This window comes from Trichinella spiralis (genome assembly GCF_000181795.1).
Source record: "Trichinella spiralis strain ISS 195 chromosome Unknown Scfld5, whole genome shotgun sequence".
NCBI lineage: Eukaryota > Metazoa > Nematoda > Enoplea > Trichinellida > Trichinellidae > Trichinella > Trichinella spiralis.
In genome coordinates, this window is record NW_003526944.1 from 3,672,492 (window position 1) to 3,699,780 (window position 27,289).

At 31.5% G+C, this 27,289-nt stretch overlaps 8 protein-coding genes across 8 annotated transcripts; 6 read left to right on the top strand and 2 right to left on the bottom strand.

Annotated features, from left to right (window-relative positions):
• Window positions 1-628: 628 nt before the first annotated feature.
• Window positions 629-2,826, top strand: Tsp_08296 (centrosomal protein). Its single transcript, XM_003375251.1, has 4 exons — window positions 629-747; window positions 2,362-2,521; window positions 2,628-2,662; window positions 2,685-2,826. The coding sequence occupies exons 1-4, from the start codon at window positions 629-631 to the stop codon at window positions 2,824-2,826; spliced, it is 456 nt and encodes a 151-aa protein (XP_003375299.1).
• A 301-nt stretch (window positions 2,827-3,127) lies between these two features.
• On the top strand, window positions 3,128-4,351 carry Tsp_08297 (conserved hypothetical protein). Its single transcript, XM_003375252.1, has 4 exons — window positions 3,128-3,247; window positions 3,470-3,594; window positions 3,932-3,980; window positions 4,238-4,351. The coding sequence occupies exons 1-4, from the start codon at window positions 3,128-3,130 to the stop codon at window positions 4,349-4,351; spliced, it is 408 nt and encodes a 135-aa protein (XP_003375300.1).
• A 399-nt stretch (window positions 4,352-4,750) lies between these two features.
• Window positions 4,751-7,626, top strand: Tsp_08298 (Pre-mRNA-splicing factor RBM22). The gene is made up of 10 exons (XM_003375253.1): window positions 4,751-4,824; window positions 5,338-5,362; window positions 5,504-5,614; window positions 5,880-5,933; window positions 6,029-6,191; window positions 6,290-6,569; window positions 6,661-6,871; window positions 6,945-7,176; window positions 7,234-7,377; window positions 7,436-7,626. Exons 1-10 carry the CDS (start codon window positions 4,751-4,753, stop codon window positions 7,624-7,626), a joined length of 1,485 nt encoding a protein of 494 aa, XP_003375301.1.
• A 1,634-nt stretch (window positions 7,627-9,260) lies between these two features.
• Window positions 9,261-10,236, top strand: Tsp_08299 (conserved hypothetical protein). The gene is made up of 4 exons (XM_003375254.1): window positions 9,261-9,349; window positions 9,723-9,833; window positions 10,050-10,109; window positions 10,197-10,236. Exons 1-4 carry the CDS (start codon window positions 9,261-9,263, stop codon window positions 10,234-10,236), a joined length of 300 nt encoding a protein of 99 aa, XP_003375302.1.
• Window positions 10,237-12,966: 2,730 nt separating this feature from the next.
• Window positions 12,967-14,286, bottom strand: Tsp_08300 (hypothetical protein). The gene is made up of 2 exons (XM_003375255.1): window positions 14,199-14,286; window positions 12,967-13,094 (listed from the first exon to the last, which is right to left on the bottom strand). The coding sequence occupies exons 1-2, from the start codon at window positions 14,284-14,286 to the stop codon at window positions 12,967-12,969; spliced, it is 216 nt and encodes a 71-aa protein (XP_003375303.1).
• A 2,133-nt stretch (window positions 14,287-16,419) lies between these two features.
• On the top strand, window positions 16,420-18,360 carry Tsp_08301 (zinc metalloproteinase nas-13). The gene is made up of 9 exons (XM_003375256.1): window positions 16,420-16,443; window positions 16,485-16,542; window positions 16,601-16,689; window positions 16,711-16,902; window positions 16,971-17,182; window positions 17,446-17,637; window positions 17,658-17,938; window positions 18,005-18,133; window positions 18,206-18,360. Exons 1-9 carry the CDS (start codon window positions 16,420-16,422, stop codon window positions 18,358-18,360), a joined length of 1,332 nt encoding a protein of 443 aa, XP_003375304.1.
• Window positions 18,361-19,130: 770 nt separating this feature from the next.
• On the bottom strand, window positions 19,131-22,909 carry Tsp_08302 (conserved hypothetical protein). The gene is made up of 7 exons (XM_003375257.1): window positions 22,895-22,909; window positions 22,660-22,846; window positions 20,926-21,335; window positions 20,516-20,613; window positions 19,882-20,093; window positions 19,455-19,627; window positions 19,131-19,373 (listed from the first exon to the last, which is right to left on the bottom strand). Exons 1-7 carry the CDS (start codon window positions 22,907-22,909, stop codon window positions 19,131-19,133), a joined length of 1,338 nt encoding a protein of 445 aa, XP_003375305.1.
• Window positions 22,910-23,665: 756 nt separating this feature from the next.
• On the top strand, window positions 23,666-26,045 carry Tsp_08303 (conserved hypothetical protein). The gene is made up of 4 exons (XM_003375258.1): window positions 23,666-23,765; window positions 24,845-24,909; window positions 25,182-25,299; window positions 25,882-26,045. Exons 1-4 carry the CDS (start codon window positions 23,666-23,668, stop codon window positions 26,043-26,045), a joined length of 447 nt encoding a protein of 148 aa, XP_003375306.1.
• Window positions 26,046-27,289: the final 1,244 nt, after the last annotated feature.

Below are 27,289 nucleotides of genomic sequence, written 5' to 3' on the forward strand. Positions count from 1 at the left end.
CGGCCATCAGCAGATTTATTACGTCAATTTTGTTGAATTTTCAGCTAGAAGAGACTTGAAATTTATTTCAAATAATGAAATTTTAATCAAAATACATAAAAATAAATAAATTATAGATACTGAAATCAAAAAAAAATGTGGGATATCGATTTCTTGCTCAACACTTTTCCATATGTTTATGTTAAAACTATAGAAAAGGCTTAGATAAGCGAAGTCTTTTTGGAACCAAAAAAACGACTATAGACCTGAGTTTGGTATCAAAATGTGCAGAATAACGTGCTCTATTCAATATTGTAATTCGTTTCACGAATTTTACAAAATTAAGTCCACGCGAAGAAAAAAACTGAAAAAAGACGATTTTTCAACCAAAATTTTGTCGCATTTTTTGCCAATAAAATGCTAAAAAAATATTAAAATTGGAAATGCTTTAATACCATCATGTACAGAATTCTTCGAACTATCCAATAAAATAAATTTCATAAAAGTTGAACATACTCCTAGCTTTTTACACGTGTTTTTCTAAAGTGGGGTGTGGCCTACCCCAACAATCCAACAACGTACCTTTTAAGTTTACGATGTTCTGTAGACCGAACAAAAAATCCTGGAACATTGAAATTTTTTTCAAAATATGTCTTATTGTTTCAAAAGAGATGTCACAAAGCTTCAGACTATAAAAATGAAAATTGACAGAATGCGACGAAAAGAAAACCCCCTGGGGTGGGCTCTACCCCAACAATCCATCAAAGGGTTAACTAATGCATTCTGTTTGAAAAGAAAATTTAATTGTAACTTGGCCAAATATAGAAACACTTCTTATTACAGAAACTCTCATTTGATCTTTATTATCACGCATATTCTAAATACTAGAAATAATATAAATATAAAAAATAAAATGCATGCTCATTTAATATTATAAGCTGACTAGCAAAAGACCAGAAAAACTGATGCTTTGAGGAAACAAATCAAATAAAATGACAAATTATACGAATGACAATTATTTGAAAATTCAAAAATGACCTTGACATTTGAAATTACGTCAAAATATAAACTATCTGGCAAAAATACGCCATAACAAAAAACATTTTCTTAGACAAAACACGCCTCCGCATGTCTTAACTTTGGATTTGAAAATTCAAAAATGACCTACATAAATAAAAGTTATTGCAAAATAATAAAAAGTATATGGCTGCGCATTCTGACAAACAAAATTATCCAGAGAAAAACGCTTTTATGATGTACAATGAAAAGTGAATATAAAGTAATTACAGTGTTAAATAACTTATCGAATGGAAAATAATAATTTTTATTACATGAATAAGAGAAATAAATTGGCGCTTAGTGATATTAGATCAGTTGAATTCACATGGAAATTCAACGCCATGTGCAAATGTAAAGTGTAAGTTGAAAAATTGAGCTAATTCTACGGTTACACTACCAGGATAACTGCACAAAATAAAAAAATTGAAATGTTAATGATTTCAACCTTCAATTGCATATAATTGAGTAGATTTTGATGATAATGATGAAAAGATTTGATGAAAAATGATGATATAATTGCATCTATAAAAAAATACTTCTTTTAAATTGCTTTTTTGAACAATTCAGTGGTATTCTCTAGTCGAGTAGAACAAAATATTTAATACTGTAAATTTTCAACTTATATAAACCGTTTGGTGGGGCTTTGTATTAAAAGACGTAAAAGTATTTGTTTTCACAGCGTACTCCACAGTAGGACTAGTTTACCAGTAAATTTACGTCCAGTCCACGATCAAAAATTTGCATAAAAATTCTGGTAAACAAGTTGACGTTTGTTTACTTTGCAATTATAACTCACTAATTGCCTGAACTTTAAATATATGTACAAAACTTCATGTAATATTACTTTTTTGAGCAATTCAATGATATTTATTGTTCAGAAATAATGTAATAATTATTGTTGTAAAGTTTCGCACAGTCTGTAATTGATGAATAATACCACACAACATATGTAAATATAAAATAGCAAGGTAATAATGTGGATGATGTAAAAAAGAAATGAGTCAAAACAATAGATGTTGAGTATTCTATAATTTTGAACAATTTAATACTGTGATTCCTACAGATTCTTTCAATTTATGAATGATTGTTTTCTTAAAACACTGAAACAAAAGAATAACAATCAAAAGAAGTAAAAAATATTTTTGTAAAACAAATATTTGCCGAAAAATGAATTTCTGAATCAAAAGCATAATTCAAATTCAAATGCTTCATGAAAATAAAACGATCGCATTTTATTATTAACTTATGATATTTGCTGTTCTGCGTTGTACATTTGAGATGCTGAAGAAAAGTGTTAACTGAATGGCATTCCTCAATTTGCAGAGCTTTGGGTCTCACATTGCAAACAAGCCCATCGTATTATCCGGCATGGATAATGCGCAAACGTTCCTCATCACAGGATGAGCACAATCCAGCAAATCAACCAACAGTGGAATACGAACTTGCGGACGTTACCACTGCCAACGATTATGAAATAATCATTGTATTTATAATAAATCCAAAATATTATTTTATTATGACCATTTATTTTTCATTTTTAATTCATACGCTCCATATACAGTAATCTGACAATTCTGTACTGCTTGCAGATTGGCTACTGGTTGCCGGATAATATGTTCACTTTGTAATTGTGCAAAAACTTGCAGATCAAATAACTGTACAAAAGAAACAGCAGCGGATTCATCTGATTACAAAGCTGCATATCTGCCTACCAATTATGCGCAAACCACCAAATCAAAGACTAATGGAATACGAACAAGCGAAAGTTTCGACTGCCATTTGGGATGAAATAATTTTCATATTCATAATTAGGCAAACTTAATATTATTCGCAACCTTTATTTTTCATTTTTAATAAATTTGTTCAAATACATGATCTTTAAAAAAGAAATATCATGTAAAAGAATTAATTTTACAATGAAAATTAAAATTTACGTACAGCATGAAAATTGAAATATTTCATTTTATCATTTAAATATATGATTTTTGCAATTATCTGTATGAAATTGATTTCAAAAATTTAAAACGGTAGAAAAACGATGTCGTTGGAGTTTTAGCGAACATCAGTCTCAGGTAATTCGAGAACCATGATGCTGATCGCAATCCCGCTCACTGTTATCTTAGTGCCCAGTAGTGGGCTGTATAAAATTGTGTGCAGTGCGATACTGAAACCAACACAACAACCATCAGTGGAATACGAACATGCGGACGTCTCCACTGCCAATACCAATAAAATATTTTTTATATTTATAATTAATACTATACAAATTATTGTTACCAATTAATATTTTATTTCTAATCTATTTGTTTAGAATTTTATAATATTTTTATTTAAATAATTACCATTCAGATTTACTACAATTCCTTTCTTTCATATTTGAAATTACGATTATCATAAAAAGCACAGTTTTGCTTTTGATAAGGCTTTTTAGGAACAACAGAGTGAAAATATAAAAACTAAAATATCGAAATGTCGAATAAAAACTAAAATATCGAAACTATGGATACAACGTTTGTCTCTCTTTGATTGGTGTATTATTCCTCAACCTTCTTATCGGTGATTTGGCAATTCACATACTGTTTATTACTACATTTTCAATTATTAATTATATTTCTATGATCTTATTTTTCAAATATAATTTAACTTAATTTTATAGCCATTTTTCTCTTTTTCATATTTCATTTGCTTCTTTTCCAATCTATGGGTTCCATTCAGTGTTGTATAAAATAACAATTCCGGTGCAATTGTGTTTTAAATGTTAAAAAACTTTATGTGCAGTATGAAAAAATAATAGAAACACATTCCAATATTAGCGTATGTAATTTTTGCTATTTTCAGGAAGAATGTTTCCAGATCTTTCATCATAGTCATTGATTTATGTACACTTTGTAAGAGTGCACATACCAACACATCAACCACCAGTGGAATACGAACATGCGGACGTTTGCACTGCCAATTGCAATAAAATAATTTCTGTATTTATAATAACTTCAAATTATGATTATTATCATCATTTATTTTTAATTGGTTTGTTTAAGTACAACGTATTAAAAAAGGAAACATTTTGCAAAAACTTCATTTTACAGTCATAATTTAAATTTACGTGCAGTATAAAAAATAAAAAATTACATTCCATTATTAACATATGTAATTTTTGCGATTCTCTGAATGAAGTTTTTTTGAAAGTTGAAAATTGTAGTGTGCTAAGATTGTATCCAAGGCCGATTCAACATTGATATGTTCCAAATTCATGAAGCGAAGCGTGCTTGTTTATACTCAAATCGTGTTGTACAAATCGATTGACCAATTTTAATTAAAATCTTGATGCTTGTCCGACATTCCCTCAAAATAATATTCAATTCTGCTCTAGCTGTACATCATTAGCTTACAATTATTTGAAATAAAGCTCACAAAACAAAGAGCAATATTGAATTTGTTGCGAATTTTCATGTTGTTCATTGATATTGGTACAGACAGAAAATAAAATATTGCCACGCGGCATGCGAATTCCCAAAATTTTATTTCATGTCTGATATTTAATTTTTCGTTCTTTATGAAAATAATTTTTCGTTTAAGTAAAATTCCACTCTTCTGCGTAGTGTTTTGCTTAAAAATATTGTAATTGCATTGAACAATTAGACGATGTTGATTTAAAAAAACAGTTTACAATGACTCTCAAATCAGGCCAGCGTTGAGTAATTTAAAATTAAAAATGACCCAGATAAGTGAAACTCATGAACACAAAAAATTGCGCGCCACTACTTCAAGCTTTGTGACAGTGCGCAAGTATGAAAATGCTCTGGTCAAGGCTTAACGAAGAATTTGCTGGTTTATGCGTGTTTGAAAATTTGAAACTTTGGATTTTTAAAATTCATTTTTGAATTCATTCCATTGTAAAATTTATTGCATTTCTTTCTTTTAGTTTGCATTCCAATGTGAATTTGAACTGATCATTGTGATGACGAAATTACTTCAAATTATTTTTGTTTTATGTTAATTTTTATCATAATCATGTAATTTTGCTTGATATGACAGTTATTCAAGTAGTGAACACTTTAAACACGAATTAATGTTATTGTCAATATGGATTGATAACTTGCTTGTCTATGTGCATACTGTAGAATTTGAAGTTAGTGGCTTCATGATATTCCGTACTTGTAGTTTAGTGGGAGTGTTTTTTTTGGTTAAATTACATTTTTGTCAAATAATGGTATTGAAAGAATTATCGATTTTGATCGCTACAATCTGACAACAGTTTCTCGGATTAGATTGACTTTTATCAAAGTATATTATATTCAGTATCTATTATCGATCTGCGCGATATGTTTATTATTTCTAAGGTACTATGAAACATTCTACAAAATTTAACATGTTACCAAAACTTGAAGATCTGAGATGATTTATACTTTATGTTGATTATAGGTAACATTCTTCCTTGATTATTATATATTATACAGTATCTTAGATATCACAATTTTTATTTGGCTTTATTTTATGTAGTTTTTTGGAAGGACTGAACAAAATGTCTATGTCTAAATCATCCAACACCTATAACCGTATGAACTGGGAAGATGCAGTAAGTATTTAATTTATCAACGTGGCCATGAAAATTGAAACAAACCGTTATCTTTGTAATAATTTTTGTTTTTGGTAAATGTTGGTTGTTTTTTAATATAAAGTGATTATTATTTGTTGTTTTTATGTTGTTTTTGTAAAAATAAATTCATTTTTATGAAGTTATCGGTTAAATTTTTCTCACTTATTTCAGATAGTAAGGTATTAAGGATTTTTTGATTGTTATGACCTGGATAGCTGTAAAATATTATTAACTTTGTTTTCAGGAGTTTCCCATTTTATGTGAAACATGTCTTGGAAATAATCCTTATTTACGCATGGTAAGTGTTTATATAAAATTTAAGTGTTTAGACATTTTTTAAATTGAAATTTACGTTGGATACTTTGTAAGTGTTTCGATTTGTTATTGTTTAAGATGAAAGAAAGATATGGAGGTGAATGCAAAATTTGCAATCGGCCTTTCACAATATTTCGCTGGTGTCCTGGACGTAATATGCGTTATAAAAGAACAGAAGTTTGTCAGACATGTTCAAAATTAAAGAATGTTTGTCAAACATGTCTACTTGATTTAGAATATGGTAAGAACATCTTGACTAATTATTTATTGTTTAAATGAAATTTATGTAGCGATTATTTTGTAACAGAATGTTTACAGATGTTGTTTTTGTTTTTTTAGGTTTGCCTGTTCAAGTTCGGGATTATGCACTTGGTGTCAAAGATGATATCCCTAAAACAGGTGCAAACAAAGATTTCTTCATTCAAGCAGCGCAACGTGAAATTGATAAAAGTGATGGAACTACACTGGCTGGTCCTCTGGCAGAGTTAGTTGATCAGCGCCCAAACGAATTACTGAATAAATTAGCTCGAACAAATCCATATTATGATCGTAATCGTCCTCACATTTGTTCCTTTTGGGTGAAAGGTGAATGCCGACGAGGTGAAGAGTGTCCTTACAGGTTAATTTGGTGCTTTATATATAAATATAAATAAATAAATAAATAAATTTATTTATTTATTTTCTGTTTTAACTTATTATTATATTTTAAGACATGAAAAGCCAACCGATCCAGATGATCCGTTGTCGGTGCAAAATATAAGAGACCGATATTATGGGTCTAAAGATCCAGTAGCAGACAAACTGTTAAATAAGGCTAAAGCGTTGCCGGTTCTTAAGCCGCCCGAAGATAAAACAATAACGACGATTTATCTCGGAAATATTGGAGATGATAATGTGATAACTGAGGATGATATAAAGTTGGTGATAAAATTTATTGATTTATTTACAAATGTTTTGATTTTTTAAATATAAATTTAGAAATTATTTTTATCAGTTTGGTGAAATTCGTAGTATTGTCATTCTGTCAGAGAAAGGATGTGGTTTTGTGCAGTTTACCACACGTGAGGCTGCCGAATTAGCAAGCGAGAAAACATTTGGTAAGCTGATGATTAAAGGCCGCCGAATAACTGTTCGCTGGGGTCGTCCACAATCTCAGCAAAATGTCATTGGACAACTGGTAGAATCAGAACATCCTACCTACCAAGATGTACCTGGATTGCCAGGAAGTAGGTTTTGGCATGTGGTGTAAATTGTGAAATCTTCATTGTATGTTTATTTTACAGATATTCCGAATGTTGATTTTTTGGGTCCCAATCCTCCGGAGGATTTACCGCCGAAAAAAGCAAGAACGGATGCAGGCACAGCGCCTGGCTCTTCACGATATCCGACACCGTCCTTCCACTTCCCCCCTCCATCTGTTATGCCCGGTAGGTGAATTACGCTTACGTACGATATTATAATCAGTTTATGGAAATATTTTTCCAGCACCACCTCCTGGTTTGCAAATTCCTCCTCGTTTTGCGCCGCCGCCGCCATTGATTCACCATCGTCCAGTTTTTCCGTTGAATGTCCCACGCTTGCGTCCACCAAGAGAACCGAAAATTCCCGACCGATTTCCCATTTATTATCCCAGTCAAGATCCATATCATTTGGCATCGAAGGATTTGGGGGATTAACATACTAAAAGAAAGCAATTATTATGTATTAAGTGTTATTTTTATACTGTTGGTTGTTTCTGAAAATTTCCGATTTTAACTACCGGATTCCAGTTCTTTGTAATGAATTAGTATAAAAAGTGAAAAGTAGTTAAAAGAACATGATTTTTCAAAATTTTTGATTTTTTGAAAATTAGCATCTCAATCCTATGAAAAAAAAACGTAAAAAACAGATTTCAGGACACATTACTTGACTTATGGCTGTTTTGTTTAAAGTAACAGTATTCAAGCGATGCCGACGATATACCAGAATTTCACCGATAGCTGTTGTAAAATATGAAAATAGATTTCAGTTACATCTTGTTTACAAAGTTCAGTAACTCACAGCTCATGGTGAAAATTTTCCCAGTTTCTATACAAGAATAGTATAATAGCTTTAATGGAAAACTGAAAATATTTGTTTTAAAAGTCGAACAGGTATAAAAGCATGAGAAATTTCCACATAACTTTTATGATGAGAGAATTTTGAAAGTTGAAACTATTTACAATTAGTAATTGCCAACGGTATAGTTGTCTGGTCCCAAAATAGCATTAAATAATAATATCAAAATAAATAAATTACACCCATTGTTTGCTAACAGGAACAAAGACTGTAAGAATGACAAACTCGAAAATGCGCATTTTATTTCACGAATAAATAACTGCTTTTTTACAAAAATAAAATCCTCCACTGTAACATTATGATAATAAGGTGTTAATGAATATTTAACGCAATTCCATTGTTTCATTCTATCGTAGAAGAATGTCAGATAAATTCAAAATTAATAAATTAGTTTCAGAACAATGATTTTGAAAATACTGAAAAACATCAGTAAATAAAGGGAGAATTATTTTTGAGAACTTCAAATGTGTGCAGTTTGGACAGATACACTGATTCAGTGATAAAATACTCCAATTGCTGAAACGTGGCGCATCACGCATGTCTAATATTGCTGACTTGTTTTACTGACTATTTGTTTGTGGGTGTTCATTAAATTACTGATATCCAGTGATAGACAGATTGAATAGCGCTAAGTTCATAGCATATATCATTTGTCATAGATAACTTATTATAATCTCAGAATTTGTTTTTTGATATGATCAACATTGGCGTTTATGAAAATGGCCATGTTTAGACAAGAATATCGCACAGTTGAAACTGACTTCAGTTGAAACTCTGCTAATTTATATACAAACCTAAGAATTAATAAACAGTTTAATATTGATGGAGATGCAAAACAGTGGCCATAAAATGAAATATTTTGCAATAAGAAAGAAAAGCACAACTGTCAACTTAATTTCTCAGGGCATCGCGAAAACTTGAAAATTCATAATTTATAAATTATAATTACTTACTTCAAAAAAATAGGATAAGGAATTTAATACCAAATGCAAAGTAGTAAAAGGATTGAAATGAATATATAAGCTTACAATGGTACGGAATAATTAGAAATGAATTTGTCTGAAAAATGCTCCTCTTCACTTGAGCCTAATTGAATGAACCTATCGCAAACATAATTTATTTTAAAAATTTACATGCAACAAAAACTCAATTCTTCAAAAAAATGTAAAATATGAAAATATTCAAACAAGTTTAAATAATATTACAACAATACATGGAATTTTTTATTCGTCGACAGGCGGCGACACAGTGCGCGATGATTTCGTCATCCACTTTTCGCGCCTATCATTTTCATTTATCTAGGTTAATTTTGAATTTGAAATTACTCAACGCTGGCCTGATTTGAGAGTTATTGTAAACTGTTTTTTTTTATATCAACATCGTCTAATTGTTCAATGCAATTTCAGCATTTTTATGCAAAACACTACGCAGAAGAGTGGAATTTTACTTAAACGAAAAATTATTTTCATAAACAACAAAAAATTAAACATCAGACATGAAATAAAATTTTGGGGATTCGCATGCCGCGTACATAATTTTATTTTCTATCAGTAAGCTCGATCCATTTATACGATTGCGTGACTGTTTCTGTCTTTCATTACCAATAGAAATGAACGACATGAAAATTTGCATACGAATTCAATATTGCTCTGAGCTTGATTTCAAATAATTTTAGGCTGATGGTGTACACACAGAGCAGAATTGAAGACGGTTTAAAGGGAACGTCGGACAAGCATCAAGATTTAAATTCAAATTGGTCAATCAGTTTCGGCAATAGTACAAAACAGTTTACATGTAAATGATGGAAAGTCGGACATTTTCTTGTAAGTTGCATTTTATTATTGATATATTGATTGATTGAAAATATTGGTGAAAATAGATGTTGAGAATGTTCATGTTTAACAACAGTTTGTTAAAGTGTTTAGATTTTATAGTATTTAAACATATTATGAACGAACATGATATTATATTATGAACATATTAATGAGAATTTATTATTCAGAACCAATTTGAATTCAGCGTTGAATATGAACCTTTTGCGCACACTATGCAAATCAGCGTTGTTTAAAAATCGTTTCTTTGGTAACACTTTTTGTTTATTCAACATATAACCGGTCCAACTGTGTTTTATTTTATTGATTTTTTGAAGAACAAAATCGCGTAATATTTTTTCCAACGATCATGACTAAATTGTAATTTTTTTTTCATTTCGATAATTGAATAAATTCAGTTTAATGAAATTCAATTATTGTAAGATAATATTATCGATGACATGGAGTGTAGTGATATAAATTAAAAGTATAAAGATGATTTATAAAACTATGAAACCTTTTTTTGTATGAAATGCATTTATTCATTTTCATTTTGCATATTTTATAACACGATGTGAACAATGTCATGTAATATTGAGAGAAAATAATTTTCACTATTGGCTAATTTTTGCTGTTGGAATTTTTCCCAATTTTAAACAATACTTTAATTATAACTGAAATGAATTACAACAATAATAATATTAGTCAGCAACACGTATGTAAATTTTTTACAAACATTTCGATATTTTAGTTTTTATATTTTCACTCTGTTGTTCCTAAAAAGCCTTATCAAAAGCAAAACTGTGCTTTTTATGATAATCGTAATTTCAAATATGAAAGAAAGGAATTGTAGTAGATCTGAATGGTAATTATTTAAATAAAAATATTATAAAATTCTAAACAAATAGATTAGAAATAAAATATTAATTGGTAACAATAATTTGTATGGTATTAATTATAAATATAAAAAATATTTTATTGCAACTGGCAGTGGAGACGTCCGCATGTTCGTATTCCACTGATGGTTGTTGTGTTGGTTTCAGTATCGCACTGCACACAATTTTATACAGCCCACTACTGGGCACTAAGATAACAGTGAGCGGGATTGCGATCAGCATCATGGTTCTCGAATTACCTGAGACTGATGCTCGCTAAAACCCCAACGACATCGTTTTTCTACCGTTTTAAATTTTTGAAATCAATTTCATACAGATAATTGCAAAAATCATATATTTAAATGATAAAATGAAATATTTTAATTTCATGCTGTACGTAAATTTTAATTTTCATTGTAAAATTAATTTTTTTACATGATATTTCTTTTTTAAAGATCATGTATTTGAACAAATTTATTAAAAATGAAAAATAAAGGTTGCGAATAATATTAAGTTTGCCTAATTATGAATATGAAAATTATTTCACCCCAAATGGCAGTCGAAACTTTCGCTTGTTCGTATTCCACTAGTCTTTGATTTGGTGGTTTGTGCATAATTTGTAGGTAGATGTGCAGCTTTGTAATTAGATGGATCCGCTGCTGCTTTTTTTTGTACAGTTATTTGATCTGCAAGTTTTTGCACAATTACAAAGTGAATATATTATCCGGCAACCAGTTGTCAATTTGCAAACAGTACAGAATTTTCAGATTACTGCTAATGCTGCATTGCTTCTCCCATTATCTGGGCTTCTCAGCTTTCGGGTGGAGAATCAAATTGGTAAAACACCAACTATAATTACCTTAGCAGATGCAATTTTTCACATCTCAATTGAGCTTAATTCAAAATAGCAAATATTATGCGTTAATAATAGAAAGTAATGTTTATATTTTTATCTGGCGTGCAAATTCCAATTATGATTTTGATTATAAAATTCTTTTTTTTGGCAAATATTTGATTTTCAAAAATATTCTTTAATTCACTTGATTGTTTTTCTTTTGTTTCAGTGTACCATGATAACGGTCATTCATAAACTGAAGGAATTCAAAATTAATTACAGAAGTGTTGAAAATGCAAAAATGCTCACCATCCACCGTTGTGACTAATTTCAACTTTATCCCTTCTGGTTTATGTGTTTTTGCATAACATTACCATTTATATTTGCATATGTTGTGTGGCATTTTCATCAATCGGCAAATCAGGCAGTTTCCTGCTGACATTTCCTATTTCAAATGTTTTCATATCTAAAAGTAAGTTTGCATGTGTTTAATTACTATTTGTACTTATATTATTTTTTATTTTTGATATTATTCACAGTTGATCAATTTGAATAACAGCTATTTTACTACTCTATATGAATTTTATCTTTTCCATATTAGATAATGTCAAATTATCAACTTTACCAAATTAGGATTTCATGAATTAAACATTGTTTAACCGAATTCCTCGATAGAGAAAATATTTTATCATGAAATCCCGACCAGTAATTAATGACTAACAAATGTTTCAAGCGATTGACCATTTCATTTATAATCATCAATTCTTGACCAATGGTCGTTTTGCTGAAGTTGAAATAAAACTGTAGTTCTTGCTATTAAAATGCAAAATGCACGGAGAACGTTATCCTACACATAGTTCATGCGTTTAATATGAAATGAAAAATTATGTAAATTACTAAATTGAAATGCATGAATGCTTTGTTTTCAATGAATTGGTTTTTCAGCTGCTTTCTGCCACTGAAAAATCGAATATAAGCTTCTTGCATTTTTTGATTTTTATGGATATTTTTAAATACAAAAATGAAAAATGAGTTAATTATATTTTTTATGCTGTTGTATGTTATTTAATGATTTATTTCTACTTTTGGAGAATGCCCATTGGTCAAATTTCATTTGATAACTATCATTAGGTATTCATTCTTAGCTGAATATAGGAAGCGACATTTAATTTCATGCATATCTTTGAGAAACTCCCCTGCGATTTTCATTTTATGAAAGATTAATTTGGAATTGTTGATAATTTTATCGCCGAATATTGATATGAATATCAACATCGAATAATATATTTGCGTGAAAAACATATGCAGTAGAGAAAAGCATAATTGCAGTTATTTGCAATTATGCTTTTCATAAATTCGGAACTATTCATAAGATTGCATGATGAATTCTGTCTCTTATTAGCAATAGAAATGAACGACATAAAAATTTGCATGCGAATATAATTTTGTCCTGTTCTCTGTGAACTTTATTTGAAATAATTGTAGGCTAATGGCAACACAATTGAGAACGTTTTCAATGGCAAGCCCTGTAAACAACAAATTTTTTTATTCAAATTGGTCAGTCACTTTTTACAACAGTACAAAACAAATATCTCGAAATGATGGAAGCTTGACTATTTTTGTAAGTTGCATTTTATTTTATAATTATTGAAAAAAGCATTACGCATTACAAACAACTGAAATCTGTGTAACATTACATGTTTAAGATTAAGAGCAGTTTATTAAGGTATTTAGATTTTTGAAAAGAAAACAAATATATTATAAACGAATTATTATTAATAAGTAAAATACTTTGATAATGAGTTTCTGCTAGAAGTTGAATTGAAATGAACATTTTCATTCGTATGCATTGTAATTTGCATTGTTCTTATCGCCAGAAAAAATTTTTCTTTACAAATTTTAAAAGTAACAAAACAAATGACAAAGAAATTCATTATAAATTTAGCCAACATCAATTATGCGGCGCAATCAGAATCTATTGCAAATGAAAGCGACTGAAATGCATATACTGAGTATGTAAACAAATTTACTCTTTTTTGATTGGTCTATTTTGTTGCTACACTCACATCCGTATTTGTATATGATGGAGAAGTTTCATTTCAAGTGATTTCAGTTAAAATTGGTATTTCTGTACACTTCACTTTTATATTATTTATAATAAATAAGAAATTGTGATAATAGATATTATTATAAAAGAATAATTTTTATTTTGTAAAACTGATCCATTCAAGTTTACCTATACTTCTGACAGCAGGAGATTGGGATTTTATTTTTCAATTTATATCCATCTTACTGAACCTGAAGCATAAAGCCTGAGCACTTTTTCTTTTGTTCACATTTATTCAACCAATATGCAAATTGAAATTTTTTAATGTTTTAATTGGAAATGTATAGATTTTCAAAGTAAATTATCAAATTTTGTCCAAAAGCGGAAGTTTTATGATTTTGAGATTTTATTTGCCATTTCTGCTGTCATCACAAGCAGTTAATGAATTTATCATTAGGTTTTGTATTTTTTTTTGGCTTCAAAGTTTCAGATATTTTGAAAATGTTAATGGAACTTTGATATGGTTGCAGAATGCTTGAAAAAGTGATACGAAAAGTCAGTTTTCTTATCAAAAGCAGCTCACATATTTCCAATGTGACAGTTTGCTTTGTTGAATAAGTTGATGCGCAAACACTTTGGAGGGCAATCATGAACAACGTTTCTGTTGACATGTTTGCACTTCCCTATCTGAATTGAACGTTGGAGACAATTTTTGCATAATAAGCGCATATTTCACATATCCTCAACGTTCTTCCTGAGGGCAGTTAATAATCGCACCAAAATTTTATCTTTCTTCTATAATGTGTTTCACTTGAGAATTTTGTTACCTTTTTATTAAAATCTTCTTCACGTGTAGGCATGATAATTTCTCAGCAGCTGAAAATGATCATTTCAAAATGATTTGCATTATTAGCAATGTTAATTGAAATTTTTTAAATAATAAATACCAGTTATTAATGAAATGAATATTAGGTTAGTTGGAAAAGTGAATAACAAAACATTGCACTCACATTCACATTTACAATTAAGCCAAAGAATTATTATTGTTGTTATTATTATTGCTATTTACTTTTTATTTTTAATCCATTTGTTTGAATACAGCATCTTTAAAAAGGAAATATTTGTCAAAAAATTACATTTACGTGCAGCATGAAAATAAAAATTGCATTCTATTATTATTTGCATAGGATTTTTGCTATTTTCTGTATGAAGTTTATTTGAAAGGTAAAACGGTGGGGTCCGCTGGTCTTCCTCTATTACTTTGTTTTCCAGTTATGTATTTCATCCGACGTTGTTGAATTGGGCGCATTTAAATTGTAAGCCAGAGAGGCTTCATTTATTAGCTTACAGCCCTCGGATGATTCGCTTACCGTTACAGGTACTCGAATTGCCACAACAACCACCAGTGGAATACGAACAAGCGAACGTTTCCACCGCCAATTGCAATAAAATATTATTTATATTTATAATTAAGAGTACATATTATTGTTGTCATTTATCTTTTATTTTTAATCCATTTGTTTGAAATTTTATAATATTCTTATTTAAATAATTACCATTTACATAATATATTGAATTTCTTTTCTTTCATATTTGAAATTATTATTATAATGAAAACAGGAAACTGAAACGTCGAAATGTTTGAAAAAATTGAATGTTGACTAATGTGTTGTTTAAAATTGCGAAAAATTATAATTATATTTGTTACGGCTTTATTTTAAGTGAGAATGCTTGACGCATTTATTTAAAGCATTTAAACCATTTTTGAAAATTAGAATAAGTTTGGTTCGATCTTCATAAAAATTTATGCTTATATTTGACATTTTTTAACAATAACACATCAATTTACATTGCACTTTTTGTATTCAAAGAAATTGTTTAGTGAAAGTGGAGAAATAGAAAACTTTAAATCGAGTTAAATAGAAATATAAGCACATTTTTATACGCGTCAAAGATAGTTGATTTAAGACAAATTAATTTCGATGCCGGCCATATACATACATATATATATATACGGTTACATACGTATGCCAGAATACAAGCAGTTGTCAATATATTTCAGTGTTTTCATTTTAATTTTATTAATTTGTACATTTTGCACGTTATTTAAAAACAAATTGGTGAATTTGGAAAATATTTGAAAAATACTTGAAATTTTATAGCTAAACTTTTAATGTACAAATTTGATTCCAGATTTCGATGTTGACATTTGAAATTCAACATTGCATATGCACCATTTTGCGATGGTAATATCGTCGACCAGTTAGCCGGTCGGCTCGGATGCTGAGCAATGTTAGACTGGGGAACAGGAATGCGGTGCAAGAAGCTTTATGGAATCAGCTTGTAGGCAACAACACCTCATCTGCAATTTGTCTGGCTGGCATAATCCAGCCGGGCGGCCTGTTTTGAGGAAGTACGTGCCGACTACGGTCCTCTCCTCATCTCTAGCCACGCTCTTTACCGGTTTGTCTAGCGTCGACTGGTTAAGTTGTGTTTGCTTTGACATCGACACATCTTCAGATGCCGGTTTTCAACAAGCCTTTTCCCATCGAATTGAACACGACTTCAACGCGCACAGTTTCCCTTGATCGTCGCATGGACCGCCGCCCCTGCGGTCTGTGAAACCCAATGACCAGATACCGTTGAATGGAGCTGAACACTTCTTTGCAACGCTGTCGATGGCCTGCCGCATGCTTTTCCACCTTTTCGGATGGACCAACGCCCTACTGCTGCTTTTCACTTTTACCAACCACCCTCATCCAGTCAAAGCAGTCTCTTCCAATTACGTGTATCTGGTAAAGAAAATGGAAAAAGCAATACTTCAATTTGTTAATTATCAATTATCATCTGAATTACTGTTTTTCTTCAGAATCAAGCTTTTCGTCCTGTACGGCTGAATACGAACACAAAACACGCAAGTGTTTCAAGTAAAAATGCGCATATTTTTCAATTTATGGAAAATTTATAATCGAATTTTATAATCAGAAACAGAGAACACATTTTTAACACCTGCGGATTTTGAAAAGGCTCAACATACCCCAAGTATGATGCCACTACAGACTGATCTGCTCATTGTTAGCTTATTCGCTTTTCAGGCAAACCACCGACAAACGATGGCCTGCTTGCAATGCAAATGCCAAGTACGTTTCATATTCAAGACAAGAATAATTATTCTTTCTGTCTTTCTCTACTTAGCATTGTTCGAAGGGGATATTACCGGCTTCCGTGCAGAGGAATTCTCTTCAAAGCATTTGCAAGATTCCAGCAGCGATCCGTTCTCATTTCCGGTATTAGTTTTTGTAGAAATTAAAATACAAATTAACAAACAATAGTAACGAGAGAGAATTTTTACCAGCACAATACTGCCGTCAATTTGGAAACATTTCCTGAAAAGTTGTGGGAAAATGCCCGAGTGCCGTACGCGCTTGACGACAAGCTCACCGGCGCGGAACGAATGGCCATTGCCCAAGCATTTCTCGAATATAATCAGAAGACGTGCGTTCGGTTTGTGCCGAAATTGAAAACTGACCAAGACTATGTGTTGATCAAGAAAAACAAACGACTTGGGTATTCTTTTCTTTTATTTGTTTTGAAAAAATGCTTAAATGCAAATATATATATATACAATGTTGACTAATTTGCTAAAACATATGCTGAATTGATTTTGTCAAAGATAAAAAGCATCATGCATTCACCGAATGTTAACAGCCATGTTATGGATTTGTAAAAAAATTGGAAATCCACTCGTGAATAGAACAGAGATATGGAAAATGAAAAATTATTATTCCCAATATTAAAATATATGAATATAATTTTTTGTTTATTTTCAGATGTTCATCGTTCGTTGGCCGTGCGGGTGGTAATCAGACGTTGTCGTTGGAAGTGGAAAAGTGTTTCAGCAAAGGAATCATTGCCCACGAATTAATGCACGTTCTCGGCTTTTTCCACGAGCACAGTCGTACCGATCGGGACAATTTCGTTCGCATAATCGAAAGCAACGTCCTGCCTGGTCTGACCATACTGTATAATGATAATTTTCAAGAACGCTTCAACAAAACTTTATTCAAGGTATGTTGAAAAATTTCGAAAAATATTCCAACTCTATATTGGATACGTTGAAAATGCCCTACGACTACGGATCGGTGATGCATTACCACAAGCTGGCATTTTCCAAAAATGGCCGGGCTACAATTGTACCATACAGAAGGAAAACGAACATCGGTCAGCGCTTCCAGCTCAGCGAAATTGATGCTGCCAAAATTAACAAACTTTACAACTGCCACAACAGATTCAAGGGGAAAATTACCAAAATTGATACTGGCCGTAAGTAGATTGTTCACACTTGTTGCTGTTGGATGAATAATTTTTTTTTGTTATCTCCAATTTCAGCACAAACGAACAAACAACTCTGTTCTGACAGTCACGATCATTGCAAACTTTGGACCGACCTGGGCCATTGCAAGTGGAGCAAAAAATACATGAAAGATCATTGCAAATTATCTTGTGGATTGTGCAAAAGTGATAAAACAAATGCAAAGCATTTTATAAGATGAGATGAACAAAAAATTTCTTCTTCTTCTTCTTTTTCAGGCGACGAGATGTTTCGGAATATGAAAAATTCCCGCTGCAGAGATAGAAATTTGTTCTGTCCGTATTGGGCTCGAATTGGTGAATGCAAAAATGAGAAAAAATTCATGAATGCCTATTGTCAAAAGTCGTGCAACTTTTGCACATCGTCGTCGTAAATGGAAGAGAATTAATCCAATTTGCTCATCATTCTTCCATCATTCGCTGAATCATTTCCGCCACCACATGAGGTAAAAACTTTGGAAGCATACAATTTGCTCTTGCAATTTTTAATATATGTCACATTTTTTTTTCCAAATATCCATGCAATGCAATAAAATCAATTTTCAAACTGTCATAATCAGCATAAATTAAGAGGAAGATTAGAGGTCAGCATTTCATCAGTGGTACTTTATTATTTTTTTATTATTCCATCATGATTATCATCATCAATTCTATCCACGCTGAGGATTTCCAATCTGTTCAATTCACAACAACAATGATGAACACAGCATGCATCTGTTGACGTTTAAGGTAAGTTTTTTCTTGACACATTGACAATTGTTGTCGGGCGCGTTATTATTCTTCCATCGTTTCACTGAACGCGTCAACGAACGTCAAACATATTGCCATAATTAATCAGTTATTCATTCATTCAAGCAATAATTTCCTGCTTTCCAATAAATAACGAAACAATATATAACAATTTTACTAAAGTAGAAATCTGTAATTTGTAAAATCAATTTTTTCATTTGATTGTTAAAACTGAAATTTTTTAAAAGCAAGAAACAAACAATAATAACACAGTCCGTCGTGGGCAATTAAAAATAATTAATAATACATGATCACATTAAAGCGCAACATACGCGCGATTTCGGCGTCAAGTAGGGAGGCAAGCGATCGGACATGCTGTGCCGCCGTTGCAAAACCACCGTATGTCGGATGTCATTCAGAGGAACCGCTTGATAAGGGTACGAAGTCTGCGACTGTTCCACTGCCTACCCGAACCACTGATTAGTAGTTCACATGGCATAAAAAACAACTGCTCTCTCACCTCATCTGCTTCGACAGAATTGACAAACATGTTCGTCTCATCACCATCATCATCATCGTCGGCCATCTCGTCTTCAACGTATGTAGCACGAGGAATGAGACGATTCAGTTTCTTGACCAAAAGTGAAGACACAGAATCCTATTACACACACACACATATATATATACATGTTTTAATGATAATGGAAAGGTTGAAAAAAGAAAAGAAAAATTCTTTCACCTCATTCGAGCTGTTCACTTCCGTCACCACTGAACCAGCTTGATATTGGACTACTGTATCACGTGGGAGAGATCCGTTTGGTCGAGTATTGCTTTGCAGAGAAAGCTTCTTCGGACGGTGTTGGAAAAATGTCTTCTCCTCGAGCTGTTGTCGAGCACTACACTTGGTCGGATCTGAAAAAAAACAACAACCATATCTCATATAGTGTCAAAAAAAAGTAATTTTTTGTTCTTAATATTATCATTATTACCGTTCGTATCTACCAAAACGGAAGAGGAATTATTATTATTCTTGTTCGGTTGAAAATCCATGATGCCCTGTGGTGATTCGTTTTCCACCAAGCAGCAGTGTTGTTGCTGTTGCTGTTGTTGTTGTCGTCTTTCGTTAGCTGAATTTTCAACCGCTCGCCTCTGTTCAACAGGACAACTGAAAGCAGCTAACAACTGCTGGCGCAATGCTTCCGACAAGTCTGGACAGCTGTAAGCGATTGAAGGGTCGATCAACTCTGCGCACTTCTTAACCACATCCTCCTCCTCCTCCTCAACTTCGCAATTTTGTCCATTCACCTGATCCACAGTTGTGCCAACATTTCCTTGCGACGATGACTGTTCTTCACTGAATGTAGTCTCCATCTGCGGTCTGAAATCAAATATCCGAAATTCTGTTTGGACACGATCGTGATATAAGCAGAAAATAAATAATACAACACTTTCAAATAATGACCTCTCTCATTTTTACCGTTCCCCCCCCCCCCCCCCTATTTCAACTCTTGACACGGCCTAGATTGTTTCTCCTCAGCTTACACATTGGTCAAATGTGTCAACCAACAATATAATAATAATAATAATAATAATAATAATGCATAGATGTATAACACGTTTATAAAACAAAGAATAGTAGCGCATTTTTCATTCAACAGTCAAATTCATTTTCCTCATTAAATTCCCTCTTTTTCAATTCATAATTATTATTTGTCGTCTACTGTAATTGTAATATCTATAATTGAAATAAATTCCACAATTATTCGATACAACAAAGAAAAGAAAATATCCAACACCTACCTAGTGTTCAGTGACTGTTGATTTGTTGAAGGGCAATTGGTTTTTCGTTGTTCGTCGGACTGAACAATTTTCGTCTGATCGTTGGACTGATGCAAATCCTATAAAAAGAAAAAGCAAATAATTTATAACTGCAAAACACACAAAAAAAGAAAATAACAAATGCAAAACTGTACAATAAAACTGAGATCTTTGGACTTTCGATTTTTTTTCTTACGTTTTTTCTTCAACACAATCGCAGGAATCGGTGGACCCAAGCCGGCTGAAATCCATCGACAAATTATGTTAATTATTCAAAACCATTACATTTGCATACCGTTGAAAGTAGTAAAATTGGCCGAATAACCAACAGGTACTGTACTGGCTGTAGCCGATTTCAAAGGGGGTGGTGGCGCGAAACGAAACGGAAATACACCAGGCGCGAGCGGGTTGTGCGGTTGGGGCCAAACTGGGAAGGGCGGCGGCGCCGAAATGGCGCCGGCGGCCATTGGTACAAACGTCGCGGTTCCGTTGGGCTGTGGCCTCGGGCCGACGCCGAAGCGAGCTTGCCTGAAGCCGTTGCAAGCGGCGTTCACAAGCGGCGGCATTGTCGACACGCATTCGTCGAAATATCCGGCCACCGAAGCACTGCTGGTATCCGTGGTGGACGATTCTGGACCGAACAACAACGACTGAGTCATTTCTACTGACCCACCACAGTCGAAAACACTGCCACTGACCAGTGGCGATTCCGCCGCATTGACAGATAAATTCGTCTCATCAAACGATTGGCTGTTTTTCACAAGCTTTGCACGAGGTACAAACTCCGGAGCTTTCCACCATTCTAAATACCAACAACAAGTAAGTAAGTAAGTAAGTAAGTAGTATATTTTATTTCAGTTGTGCTTATTCTTATTCTATATCATCAATGAAGAATAATCATGAAACACTGTATCCGTAGAAACTTGTCATTTTAATATGAAAATAATTATAAGTAATAAAAGTAAAATTCAATAAATATTTGCATTTATTATCAAATTTCATTTCATCATAAACAATATACAAGGTTATATATATAATACAATTTTGTTTCACAAATTATTATCATTAATCAAATAAAACATTTCATAAATTTATTTCAGATTCTTTTTTCGAAAAAATAAAAAAGAAAACAAACGTGTATTTTTCTATTTTTAAATTTTCTCAACAATTTTAACATTAAATCAATAATGCTTTTAGCTTCAAATGCTGTCAACTGTTTGTTTTCTTTTTTATATCATTCAATCAAAACTAACGTTGACAATTTTCAAACATTTTTTTTATAATTTTAATTTTCTTTTTTCTCAACTTATTGCTGTTTGTGTTGAAAAATTCATACGCCTCGTGTCAATGCAACTTTCAAGCAACATGTCAGCTAAAAGCGAACCAACATGTGCATGGATGCAAGCAAGCTAGGTGCTTTTTAAATTGCGTCATACAAAAAATACAAAATACATTCGTGGATATTGAAACAATCAACATGCATTTTATATTTTATAACAGAAAAAATCTGTACACAATTTTCAACTTTCGATCACTTTCAAATCCAGCACTTCAATATTCAAATGTAGAAATGTGCAGAGCACATGGAGGTAGATGTAAATGTCAGGAAAAAGATTGGTTCAAATAAAAGTAGTATGAATGAAAAAAATAAAATTTATTAAAAGTAATTTTTGAAAACCACTATGTCAACATTAGGTGACGTTGTTGACGCTGAAATGCTTGCCGGATCAAATAGCAGCTTTTCAGATTTCATTGCTACCCAGTCGTCTCCATCTAACCAATAACTACTACTACTCTATTACTATTACTATTACTATGATGATAATGAACACTTTTAGTTATTATTATTATTATTATTTGCCTTTGAAGAATTTCTTCAAATTTATAAAATTAAGCAAATTACCAAAATAAAAGTTGCCATTCTTATAGAGGACCAATAAAAAAGCTAACTGGAAATCATTAATCGTTTCCGGAGTTGTTTCAGCAAATTAGCTAATTTAACCATTTTGGCCAGCTGATTGGAACAATTTAAACAACGACGGCATTCTGTTACAAACAACATCCCAACATTGAAATTACTTCAAAATAATAATACATTGCCCTATTGAAAAGCATTTCACCGTTACCTGCTTTATTAATTTTCGAACCAATTTCTGCAATTGATTTCACTCGACCGTGGCACTGATAGTCACTTTCTTCAGCTAAGCCCGAAATTACACTATCGTTGGAAGAATTTCCGCGCTGATTCAACGCTACTTCATCATCATTATCATTTTCCCCTTCCACATCATCGTCGCACAACGTTGTCGATGTCTGCAAATAATAAGAAGCCGGTGGACAGTCTTCACTTTCAAAAAATACTTTCTGCTTCAACATTTATTTTGCTTATGATGGGATTTCTAAAAAAAAGCAAAATTAATAAAGTAAACAATAACAAAAACAACAACAACAACAACGTTTCATTTTTTTAATAATATATACGAACTAAACGAAACTAACGCGACGAAAAGAGGATGACGGCCGGTGATGGCCGTCAGCAGCGAAGTGATGAAGCTCAAAGAAAATACCACCCTTCGCTGAGGCGGCAGCGTTGTCACTCTCTACTCAACAGAGCAGACTTACAACCCTTCCATCAGTACACCACAGCATGCCTGCCAGTCAGTTGAAGTTGCAGATGATGTACGTCTAAACGATTGGAATCGTTGTTCAAAAAGTCCAATAACGAGGCAGAAATTTACAACGTCAGCTGTCCAAGAAGCGAGAAGCACATCCGCTTCGTTGCTTGCTTCGTTTCCATGCTATGATGCTTAATGTTGCATTTGGAATTTCAAAGAAAATCCACCAACCAACCAACAAGTTAACCAACCAATTAACCAACCACCCAATCAGCCAATGACGTCGATTCAGCTTTGTGCACTTTTTGATTTGTCCACTGCGAAACTCGCGAAAAAATTTCCACCACCTCTCAGCATACAAACATTCTTTCTTTCAACATTAAATAAAACCTTATATTAGTTCATTTTTTATTGTGTAAATTTCGACTTATGCCATTGGTTTTTTGTTAAAATTATTCACTATTAATTTATGCTAATATGGGTTTTTATTCAGCTAAAAAACAAAAATAAATAAATTATGAATTATACCAATATTGATGAACCGAGACACGCTAATATTGCACAAATAGCTTTTCAACGATTTCCAAATATTCTTCACGCAAATTTCTACTTGATCGGTTGATGGTAATTTTTCTTCTCCACCAAAATTTGCCCGTTCGTCCTCCTCCAAATCTTTTCTTTCTGCACCAGTTTCCAAATGGAACCGTGTATATATTTCTTTGAACCTTTTTTTCATTTTTATCCCCTCCTATACTGTGCTTCTTCGCGCGAATCAAATGCAATATGGCTTCTATCTTTCATTACCAATAGAAATGAACAACATAAAAATTTGCATACGAATTCAGTGTTGCTCAGAGTTTGATTTAAAATAATTTTAGGCTGATGGTGTACACATAGAGCAGAATTGAATGTTGAATAGAAACAAATTTATCTGTAAATGATGAAATGTTGGCAATTTCTTTGTAAGGTAGATTTTCTTATTGATACTGATGAAATTGATTGAAATTATTGACGAAAATAGATATTGAGAATGTTCATGTTTAACAACAGTTTGTTAAAGTGTTTAGATTTTATAGTATTTAAACATATTATGAACGAATTATTATTAAGAAGTGAAATACATAATTATGAAAATGAGCTTCTGCCTGATGTTGAAATTTTCATATCCCATATTTTGTTCAGATGCTATGAGAATTTATTGTTCAGAAGCAATTTGAATTCAACGTTGAATATGAACCTTTTGCGCACACTATGCAAATCAGCGTTGTTTAAAAATCGTTTCTTGGGTAACACTTTTTGTTTATTCAACATATAACCGGTCCAACTGTGTTATATTTTATTGATTTTTTGAAAAACAAATCGCGTAATATTTTTTCCATCGATCATGACTAAATTGTAATTTTTTTTCATTTCGATAATTGAATAAATTCAGTTTAATGAAATTCAATTACTGTAAGTTGATATTATCGATGACATGGAGTGTAGTGATATAAATTAAAAGTATAAAGATGATTTATAAAACTATGGAACCTTTTTTTGTATGAAATGCATTTATTCATTTTCATTTTGCATATTTTATAACACGATGTGAACAATGTCATGTAATATTGAGAGACAATAATTTTCACTATTGGCTGATTTTCGCTGATGGAATTTTCTCCCAAATTTTATACAATACTTTAATTTAACTTTACAGCTGTTTACAAGCTTTACAGTTTAACTGAAATAAATTACAGCAATAATAATATTAGTCAGCAACACGTATGTAAATTTTTTACAAACATTTCGATATTTTAGTTTTTATATTTTCACTCTGTTGTTCCTAAAAAGCCTTATCAAAAGCAAAACTGTTTTTTTATGATAATAATAATTTCAAATATGAAAGATAGGAATTGTAGTAGATCTGAATGGTAATTATTTAAATAAAAATATAAAATTCTAAACAAATAGATTAGAAATAGAATATTAATTGGTAATAGTAATTTGCATAGTATTAATTATAAATATAAAAAATATTTCATTGAAATTGGCAGTGGAAACGTCCGCATGTTCGTATTCCACTGGTGGTTGATGTGTTGGTATGTGCACTCTTACAAAGTGTACATAAATCAATGACTATGATGAAAGATCTTAACGCGTTGAATTTGAAACGTTTTTACCATTTTTTCATACTGCACATAAAGTTTTTTAACATTTATAACACAATTGCACCGGAATTGTTATTTTATAGAACACTGAATCGAACCCATAGATAGGAAAAGAAGCAAATGAAATATGAAAAAGAGAAAAATGGCTATAAAATTAAGTTAAATTATATTTGAAAAATAAGATCATAGAAATATAATTAATAATTGAAAATGTAGTAATAAACAGTATGTGAATTGCCAAATCACCGATAAGAAGGTTGAGGAATAATAGACCAATCAGAGAGAGACAAACGTTGTATCCATAGTTTCGATATTTTAGTTTCTATTCGACATTTCGATATTTTAGTTTTTATATTTTCACTCTGTTGTTCCTAAAAAGCCTTATCAAAAGCAAAACTGTGCTTTTTATGATAATCGTAATTTCAAATATGAAAGAAAGGAATTGTAGTAAATCTGAATGGTAATTATTTAAATAAAAATATTATAAAATTCTAAACAACTAGATTAGAAATAAAATATTAATTGGTAACAATAATTTGTATGGTATTAATTATAAATATAAAAAATATTTTATTGGAACTGGCAGTGGAGACGTCCGCATGTTCGTATTCCACTGATGGTTGTTGTGTTGGTTTGAGTATCGCACTGTTCCAATTCGACAGTACCCATTATTGGGCACTAAGAATGATCATTTGCCGCATTGCGATCAGCATTATGGTTCTCGAATTACCAGAGACTGATGCTGGCTAAGACTCCAACAACGTCGTTATTCTACCGTTTTAAATTTTTGAAATCAATTTCATACAGATGATTGCAAAAATCATATATTTAAATAATGAAATGAAATATTTTTATTTTCATGCTGTACGTAAATTTAAATTTTCATTGTGCAATGAATTTTTTTAACATGGTGTTTCTTTTTTAAAGATCTTGTATTTGAGCAAATTTATTAAAAGTAAAAAATAAATGTCGCAAATAATATTCATTTTGCCTAATTATGAATATGAAAATTATTTCATCCCAAATGGCAGTCGAAATATACGCTTGTTCGTATTTCACTGGTCTTTGATTTGCTGGTTTGTGCATAATTGGTAGGTAGATATGCAGCTTTGTAATCAGATGGATCCGCTGCTGTTGTTTTTTTGTACAGTTATTTGATCTGCAAGTTTTTGCACAATTACAAAGTGAACATATTATCCGGCAACCAGTTGTCAATCTGCAAGCAGTACAGAATTGTCAGATTACTGTATATGGAGCGTATGAATTAAAAATGAAATATAAATGGTCATAATAAAATAATATTTTGGATTTATTATAAATACAATGATTATTTCATAATCGTTGGCAGTGGTAACGTCCGCAAGTTCGTATTCCACTGTTGGTTGATTTGCTGGATTGTGCTCATCCTGTGATGAGGAACGTTTGCGCATTATCCATGTTGGATAATACGATGGGCTTGTTTGCAATGTGAGTCCCAAAGCTCTGCAAATTGAGGAATGACATGCGGTTAACTCCTTTTATTCAGCATCTCAAATGTACAACGCAGAAAAGCAAATATCATAAGTTAATAATAAAATGCGATCGTTTAACTTTCATGAGGCATTCGAATTTGAATTATGCTTTTGATTCAGAAATTCATTTTTCGGCAAATATTTGTTTTACAAAAGTATTTTTTACTTCTTTTGATTGTTATTCTTTTGTTTCAGTGTTTTAAGAAAACAATCATTCATAAATTGAAAGAATCTGTAGGAATCACAGTATTAAATTGTTCAAAATTATAGAATACTCAACATCTATTGTTTTGACTCATTTCTTTTTTACATCATCCACATTATTACCTTGCTATTTTATATTTACATATGTTGTGTGGTATTATTCATCAATTACAGACTGTGCGAAACTTTACAACAATAATTATTACATTATTTCTGAACAATAAATATCATTGAATTGCTCAAAAAAGTAATATTACATGAAGTTTTGTACATACATTT